General features: G+C 46.0%; 1 protein-coding gene across 1 annotated transcript; it reads left to right on the top strand.

Annotated features, from left to right (window-relative positions):
* The first annotated feature begins 6439 nt into the window (after positions 1–6439).
* Positions 6440–8499, top strand: SIVA1 (SIVA1 apoptosis inducing factor). Its single transcript, XM_050335938.1, has 4 exons — positions 6440–6722; positions 6817–6996; positions 7623–7779; positions 8267–8499. The coding sequence occupies exons 1-4, from the start codon at positions 6605–6607 to the stop codon at positions 8322–8324; spliced, it is 513 nt and encodes a 170-aa protein (XP_050191895.1). The 5' UTR covers positions 6440–6604; the 3' UTR covers positions 8325–8499.
* Positions 8500–8873: the final 374 nt, after the last annotated feature.

Here is an 8873-nt window from a genome sequence, read left to right as displayed (position 1 = left end):
CCTCTCAGAGCCTCTCCAAGTAAATCCACACTGAATAATGTAATAGCATGACTTGGACACAGATTTAAAGAATTCCTAGGACAACCACCTAGTATTAAATGAAAAACTCTGTCGCCTGCAGAGAAGGAAAGCAGAACACTTGGCACCACGTTAGGTCAGGAGTGGCTGCTATCACTGTCAGAGCTCAATTTCCTTTTTTCGTGACAGATTAAAATAAACTGGAAAGAAGCAAAATGAAAGGAAAGTGCGTGGCAACAGAAATGAAGGCACACTACTGGAAAGGCCAGGAACAGCAACAGACATGATAAAAATCTTGGAGAAAACAGCCCCTTTGTAAACCCTGTCGGCAGAACAATAACATCTTTGCAACAGCAAAAATAATTTATAGTTTTGAGGGTGCCCTCTAGTGTGAGAGGGACCTTTGGGTGCTCTGCTCTCCTGAGCAGCACTGGTGTTTCTCAGAGCTGGCAGGACAGAAACACGCTGTGAAACTCAACCACACCGCGCTGATTTAAGAGCGAGCACGGCAGGATGGCAGAGCCTCGGCTTAACAGCAGCATTCCTCTCAAGAGCCAGCCCTTAATCCCACACATCACTGGTTTATCAAAAACTATCTTGATGCACAAACTAACTCATCAAGATGAGGGCACGAACTCCGTGTTAACGAGTCTTTGTAAAACGACCTGCTCTTGCGAACAGATAATGTCTGGTCGGGAGTAGCCCTTTGAGCTGAGCTGTAAACGTGCCGTCTGCTAAGGCTGATGTACTACACTGCAAGAGGAAGGTACCGAAGAAAGGAAAGGGCCCTGAATCCTTTCAGAAAAAGTAAGTTTATTCGAGGAGTTTTGGAGGGTTTTTTATCTTCAAATCCATATTGCAGAGCACGGGAAGGACAGCGCAGTGGGACCGAGCGTGTGGGGTGCGGTGCTTCACCCCAGGCCTGACGGAGGATGTGTGTGCATCCTGATACCCCATCCAACCCAACACAGGCTGCATGCTGGCACATGGCCAGACACATCAGCTGCTATAATATACTTAAAAGAATTTCCAAAATATTCCTTTGACCATTTTAACATGAAAACGTTACAGAAGAACCAGGGCGTTGGCCAAAGTCCACTCATTTTATATCAATACAATTAAGGAAACTCATTATTTGAAGAGGTGTTAGAGACAGAGACCCATCTCTAGGTATTGTGTTTCACTTTATTTCTAAATGGTCTAATAAAGAAAGAACAGAACAAGTGGGGAATTTTTGCTGCAAGCACAGGGAAGGGAAGCCTTTGGTATAAGTGAAGCTGCAGGGAAAGATTAAGTATATTGAAAGCCCTTTCTGATGCTTATGGGAACCTACTGTTAGGCATTTGGAACAGTCTAAAAGCTAATATAATCTCCTGGATTGATATTTACCTGCCACCTGTTCCTGAAACAGAATACTTTGACTTGTTACTGTACATGGAAAAAGATTGTTTGCTAAGCAAGGCATGGAGAGGAAGAAGTAAGACTGATGAATATTTAGATTCACAAAGCCAAATCAGCTATCCTGTATACTTTTTCTGACCCTACCTAAAACAGAAGGCAGAATTTTCCTCAGTTTACTCTGTTCCAAGCTTTTAAGTTATTTTCCTTTTAAGAAAGCATGCAGTATTGAGTTGCAATGTCTGTGACTTACATTGTGATTTTTATTCCAGTCTACCTGTTTATTTCTAATCATATTTTGGAGTAGTTGTATTGACAGATAAACTCTAATTATGATTGTTTTACAGATGGATCAGATGGATCAGAAACAAGCAAACAAAAATCTTTAACTCTGTAATTGCTTACTGGAGTATTAAAAATCCAAATCTACACCTTTTGTGTAGAAATCAGGGGAGGGATGTTGTGGCCCATTTGTGTAGCATAATAGCATTTCCCTGAAAGCATCACTTTGGTACTTCAGTAGTAACCAGAATGGCAAATTGTATGTCAGGAATTACTAGGGAAGGGAACAAGAAGGAAACACCTTTAAAATCATTCTGTCCAGATGAGAAGCATACCTGCAGCTGATGCACTGGCCAGTCAGCTTCAGGAAGGGTGTCAGGGACTATAAGAGGTATGGAGAAGGACATCTGAGGCTTAGGTGTGATGGGTACACTCAGCCACAAAGTTGTTGGGGCACTCAGGGCTCCCCCGCTTCCCCCCTGGCTTTCCCTGTTGTGCACAGGTGATGTGGATCAGGACACACTGCAAAGGAGTGCCTCAATGTGAACAAAATACATCAGCTAGAAGGACAAATGAAGGAGGATGATAGACATCATAGTCATGGATGTTATTTGGAGAGTCAGGAGAGCATGGTTATTCATCATCTTTTATAAAATTAGACCCTGGAGACAAACAAAGAAATTAACAGCAGCAAACTGAAAACAAACTTGATTAAACATGTTTTTGAAAATAATATATTCATAAATAATATGTTGCTCAGTTGTAGACCTTGCTAGACAAAATAAGAAATAAAATTTTAATGGTTTTGAGAAGGGGACTTGGAAAATGCCTGAAGAGTGGGCCTACTGACAGCTGTTAAACATTAAGATCAAGATGGAAATTTTGGCTCAGAAAATGTCTGACCTCTAAAATGTAGAAGCGATGAATTATGGCCAAAGTCCTTCTGTGCATGCCCTGACTTTCTTGAAGCATTGGTAGAAAAAGAATATAGGAAAGATAGACTTAACAACAGCGGTTCATTTTGCTCCTTAAATTTGCTTACTGAAAATGGAAACCATTGAAAAAGAAAATGAATTACAATTTTCCTTTTTTGCTCTAAGTGACAAAGCTATCAACCAGGCAACTTGTCTGTAGTATTCACATGGGCACAGGAGAAGCACAGTAACAAGAAAAAGACTGTAATTTTTATTCTCTGGGCTTTTTTCACAAGAAAGGTTTTTAAGGATAAACCAAAATCACTGTATTTCACAATTACCTTTGGTGGCTTGGGATTTGTTTGGGTTGCTTTTTCACATTCAGAATCTCATTAATTAACCTGAAAAATCATGAGCATTACTTTTCAGGAATGCTCAAGGCCAGCAAACTTTGCCAGATCAGATCTCAGCCTTTCTGCTACTTCCAAATCACCAGTGGACCTTCCTCAAGGGTTACTGCTCTGAAACTAATAAAACACTCAGCACCATTCTGTTGGGTAACAAGTCATCAGACAGGCAGGTGACTCAATTCCCTTCCTGCAGGATGCTCAGGTGTGCTGGTGCAGAGCAGATGGAATTGTTTTGCCTTCATAGCTTACAAACAGGAGATGGCTTATCAGTGGCAGATGTTATTGAGGTTGAGTCTTGCAAAGCAATTAAGAGATGTCACCAGCCAAGGCTGACTCAGAGAGCTGCAACAGAACATCTCTGCATCTGCCCTGCAGTGGGCGGTGGTGGCACATGTCAAATGTAATCAGCCCTCAGGGAAAGCCCCTTCTAACTCAGAATATTCTGTGATTCTGTGACAGTGCCCTTAAATTTACCCTTTAGTGACAGCAGCAGCAGCACTGCTGCAGCAGGAGCTGCTCTCTTTCAAATCTGATTTGTATTTGAGATCAGAATTTCAGAGCACTCCTTCTCCACAAGCAGAATAGTGCTTTTACCTCTTTCTTCATAGTTCAGCCAGTTCTCAGACAGCCAAGTTCCATCTACTCATAACCTATGCCATATTAATGAAACGTGTGATCTGCTGCCCTCTATCTCAACAGGGCTCCTTCCTACTGGGATTACATTCGGATTCACCCATACTCCCCAGAGAGCTTCAGGGACATCAGAGTGTATAGCTAATAAATATTTACAGAGAACTTGTTTTTAAAGAGAAAGGAAAGACCACGAGTTTTCAATAAAAATTTTCTGCCGGACATCCTTAAGCATACATTTGCAAATACGTGCAGAAAAAATCCAAAGTAGAAACTTTTACAGCTAAAGAAAGCATGGTAGGAGTCAGACTTTGGAGCTCAGGAGGGATTTTTGTGAATTACTGTGAATTACAACCATGGCTTCCAATCCACAGACCATAGGGATGGGTTGATCAACTCCACAGGAAAAACAAAACCAAAAACAAACCAAAACAAACAAGCAAAAAAACCAAACCCAAACACATTAACCTCTGTCAATTCAGTGGGGTTGTACTTGCAAACTGACAGCAGTTCAGCAAATGGTGAGAGCATCGTTTTGGTGTCTGAACAATACTCTCAAGCACATGGTGGGATTTTTGGGTTACCCTGTGCAGAGCCAGGAATGATCCTTGTGGGTCCCTTCCAACTCAGGATGTTCTGTGATTCTATAGATGTAGTTCGACACTGTGCTCAGTACTACTGGGCTTGGTGCCTCAACAGTTTTGGAAGAATGTGAGAAATGAAACCTGGGTTAGTCCATTATGTATTGTGGCCCATTTTCAACACATAGATCTATATTGTATATCTTACATGTTGCACTTTCATATAAATGATTGCCATTCTAAATCTTGTGCTAGTATTGAAATCATACACAGAAACTTCTGTGAGTTTCTGAATGAAAGAAAACCCTTTTAAAAATATTGATTCTGTCACTGTTTTGGGGGAAGTGTTTATTGCTTGGGGGTTTTGGTATTTGATTTGTTGGGGTTTTTTTCAGGAAGAAATGTACATGTGTTTGTGATAACTTGGTTTTGACCAGATTAAAACAAAGAAACCAGTCCTCTGGACTCAGCAGATTGTAAATTCATTCATGGAAAAGTCACTCCTGTGATTTTGTTGTGATTCTGTCCAGAGTCATAGAGTCCATACAGGGGCAGTTTTGAATTCAGAGACCTCTCTGGAAGAACCACAACTGTCCTGACTGATTACATTCTCCAAATGACATAAAACATTGCACCAGAACATCACCACCAGTTTTAAACTTGTTCACCCTGTGGAAAACAATGTATTTTCAAAATATACACAGTAACCAGTCTGACTGCTACTTGGAACAGTGCCTAAGGCTTTTAACCCCTGAAACCACACCTTTAGAGTTTACCTTTAAATAGCAAATTAATTGCAATAATTCCCTGCCACAGCAGAAAGTCTCAAAGGACTCTGGATTTAGCTGAACGTGGCCGTCAGACCCCAAAAACTCACTGTGCCCGCTAGTGGTGAACTCACTTGGCGCTGCTCTGAGCCCCCTGGAGTCCCTCTGCCAAACAGGGTGTCTCCAGCCTTCTCAGTAATTTTTTTTAAAGTAATTTTTTTTAAAATTCTCGTGCTTGTGTGCCTTTTTTTTTTTTTTCTTTTTTTTTTTTTTTTCCCCCACAGCATTCAAACCGCCCAAACCTGGGCAGGGTTTGAGGCTGCAGGAAGAGCTTGGTGAGCCCAGCATAACCCGCAGAGGGAAGGCGAGGCCAAAAGCACAGAGGTTCATTAACGACACTGGACACAGGACTTGAAGGGATACTAAGTAAGTTTGCAGATGATACAAAATTGGGAGGAGCTGTCGACTTCCTCGAGGGCAGAGAGGCCCTGCAGAGAGACCTCGAGGAATTAGAGGCCTGGGAAATCACCAAGCGTATGAAGTTTAACAAGGGGATGTGCTGGATTCTGCACCAGGGACAGGGCAACCCTGGATGTAAGGATAGATGAGGAAAGGGACCTGGGGGTCCTGGTCGGTGGCAACCTGAACATGAGTCAGCAGTGCCCTGGCAGGTCAGGAGGGCCAACCGTGTCCTGGGGGCATCAGGCAAAGCATCACCAGCCGGGCGAGGGAGGGGACTGTCCCGCTCTGCTCTGCACTGGGGCGGCCTCACCTTGAATATTGTGTGCATTTTGGGGCATAACAAATATAAGAACGATATTAAGCTATCAGAGAGTGTCCAAATGAGATGGTGAATGGCCTTGAGGGGAAGGTGTATGAGGAGCAGAGGAGGTCGCTTGGTCTGTTCAGCCTGGAGAAGCGGAGACTGCGAGGAGACCTCATGGCAGTTACACCTCCCTCGATAGGGAAAGAGCAGGGGCAGGCACGGATCTCTTCTCTGTTGTGTCCAGTGACAGGACCCGAGGGAACGGCCTGAAGTTGTGTCAGGAGAAGTTTAGGTTGGACATTAGGAAAAGGTTCCTCACCCAGACGGTGGCTGGGCACTGGAACAGGCTCCCCAGGGCAGTGGTCACAGCACCAAGCCCGACAGAGTTCAAGCAGCGTTTGGGCAATGCTCTCAGACACATGGCTTGACTCTTGGGGTGTCCTGCGCAGAGCTAGGAGCTGGACTGGGTCATTCTGGAGGATCCCTTCCAACTCAGAATATCCTCCGATTCTGTGATTCCGTGTTTACGGACAAACCCGAGCTGCAAAGCTGGTTTCGCTGTGCCCCGCCGGGTCCCCTCGGTGCGGGCGCAGGGAGGTGACGCCTGCGGGGCGGTGGCCGCGGGCGGGGCGGGGCGGGCGGCTCCGCCAACCCGGGCGGGCAGCGCCGGGCGCTCGGGACGCGGCGGGAAGCGACATCATCCCGGCGGACGAAACCTTCCCTTCCCTGCAGGAAGAACCGAGCGCTACCGCGGCTCCCGAAGTGCCCGGCCGGGGATGCTCGGCCCGGGCCCGGCGCGGCGGTGACGCGGTGGAGGCGGAACGGGGCCGGCCCGGCCATGCCGAAACGCTCCTGCCCCTTCGGGGAGGCGGCCCCGCTCCAGCTGAAGACCCGCGTGGGGCTGCGGGAGCTGAGCCGCGGCGTGCGGGGCGAGGAGTACCGGCGGGAGGTGTTCGGTGAGCCGGCGGGACGGGCGGATGGCGGGGAGCGCCGGAGGGATGCGATGGGGAGGCCGACCCTAACTCTGCTCTGCTCCTCTCCCGCTGGCAGAGAGGACGCGGCGGCTGCTCTTCAGAGGGGCCCAGACGTACATGGAAGGCGCCGGTCCCGCCGCCGCCCGCCCGGCGGAGCCGCAGCCGCCCGGGGATGCGCAGGGAGGGGGGCCCCGCTGGAACGGGCAGCTCCTCATCGGCCACGACGGGAAACTGCTGCGGCGGCCCGCGGAGAGGGGTAAGTGCCCGCCGGGCCCGGGGAAGGTCACAGAACCGCCGAATATATTGAGCTGGGAGGGACCCACAAGGATCAGTGAAGTCCAGGTCCTGCCCTGCACAGGACACCCCCAAGAATCCCGCCATGTGCCTGAGAGCATTGTCCAAACTCTTCTTGAACTCTGTCAGGCTTGATACTGTGACCATTTCCTTGGGAAGCCTGTTCTAGTGGCTGACCACCCTCTGGGTTAAGAACCTCTTCCCGATATCCAACCTAAACTTCCCCTGGCAGAGCTTCCTGCTCCCCTCTCTAGGAGGCTGTAGACTGCAATGAGTGGTTATAGCCTGCATAGTTCTTCTTTATTGACTTTCCTCAAAGGAATTGTTAGATTTGAGCTTCGCTGACGGATTTGGGAGCTATCACGTGTATGGTCTGTGTTAGAATCCTTTAGTGACTTGCCATTGAGCAGAGAAGGAACCAAGAAAGTTCCAAGCAGCGCTCGCTGTGCCGGTGCCTGCCCGCGTGTTCTGCAAAGTGCTGCCACCTGTAGCTGGGAGCGGAGACTCCGCAGCCCTTGGGACTTCCAGGTGCTTTCTCTGTCTTGCTGTGAAGTACTGTCACTTCTTAATCGTGTCTTTTCCAAGCAGTTCCAACCGTGGGAGCTTCCAGAGCCTGCTCGTCGTGTGTAAGAACCACTGATGTCAAGGAGGCGTGCACGCAGTGTGACCGGTTTGTCTGCCAGAGCTGCAGCAGGCTCTGCAGCTGCTGTAACAGGGTTACCTGCTCTTTGTGCTCCACTATTGAGTAAGTGCCTTTCGAGTTTCTAAGCTTATTATTTCAATTATGTATGCCCTAAAAATGGGACCCAACAGATATCTAGCTCATCCACGTAAAGGACTTAAACTCTTCTTAAACTTTAGCAGCAGCAAAAACCGTCTGAAACACGCCAACCAGAATGCCTGTGTGAAGCAGTGTTATCAGCCTTAGTGCAAGTCTAGTTTAGCTTCTTATTTAAATGTTGTAGGAGGCAAAAATTCCTCTTGCTTTCCCACCAGCGATGTAGTGTGCTGGTCAGTGATGAATGACTGCACTCCCAAGGAATAATCCTAAGTTTTTGCCCTCATTGTTAACAGTTCTGTGATATAAAGAAATACTGAGTGTGCTGTGTGGGAGTCCCGTGGTTGCAGTTGATAAGGGAATAGGATGGCATTTATTGCTATGTTCCAGAAACAGTTGGCACACACACTGACTTTGTTTCTTCTGGTCTTCTTTTTGGTTTTTTTTTCCCTAGTTATGCTGATGTGGGAGAGCAAGTTCTCTGCAATGGTTGTTCAATATTTCAAGTCTGAAACTTGATGAAATAAGCCTTGTGGCTAAAATGTCCATGAATTCCATGAAGTCTTCTTACAACTGGTCAATTAATCCTTTTAGCATGTGAATTAGTTATGGAATTTCTATGTTTTATACCTTTATATTGTACTTTTAAATATTGCAGCTAAATAAACATGTATATTTTAAAGATTTCTAGATTATTTTGAGTCGACTTTCTCCTTTTCCCTAGTTGTGATATGCCTAGTGTTCCTGATGTGATATGGAATTCAGAATATTCTCTGAATTTGTTGCTTGTGTTAGGACACACTTTTGTGAGATCAGAATAGAAATCATTTGCTCCTTCTGTGTTTTCGTGTGAGTGTGAATCCATCCTGGACACATAATGTTTTCTTTGTGAGCTAACTAGGAAAATCATCCAGGCTTGAAGGTTTTTCCAAATAGAGAATTTGCTGATTTCTGGGTAATTTCTTTTTTTAAGCTATCACAAACACTGTAATTACTGACAGCTTGAATAGTTTTAATCTTTCTGTGGTAACTTTGATAGAAAAAGCAATAGTACACCAGGC

This window comes from Myiozetetes cayanensis, unplaced genomic scaffold (genome assembly GCF_022539395.1).
Source record: "Myiozetetes cayanensis isolate MyiCay16 unplaced genomic scaffold, myiCay2020 scf6-25, whole genome shotgun sequence".
In the NCBI taxonomy this organism is placed as follows: Eukaryota; Metazoa; Chordata; class Aves; order Passeriformes; family Tyrannidae; genus Myiozetetes; species Myiozetetes cayanensis.
The sequence above is the reverse complement of the archived record's forward strand: the minus strand, read 5'-3'. Positions and strand labels throughout refer to the sequence as shown.

Excerpts from the sequence above, each read along its gene's own strand:
- SIVA1 (XM_050335938.1), top strand. The coding sequence starts at position 6,605 with ATGCCGAAACGCTCCTGCCCCTTCGGGGAGGCGGCCCCGCTCCAGCTG. Across the intron at positions 6,997-7,622 it reads GCGGCGGCCCGCGGAGAGGG|TTCCAACCGTGGGAGCTTCC; the intron begins GTAAGTGCCCGC and ends TTTTCCAAGCAG. Across the intron at positions 7,780-8,266 it reads TCTTTGTGCTCCACTATTGA|TTATGCTGATGTGGGAGAGC; the intron begins GTAAGTGCCTTT and ends TTTTTTCCCTAG.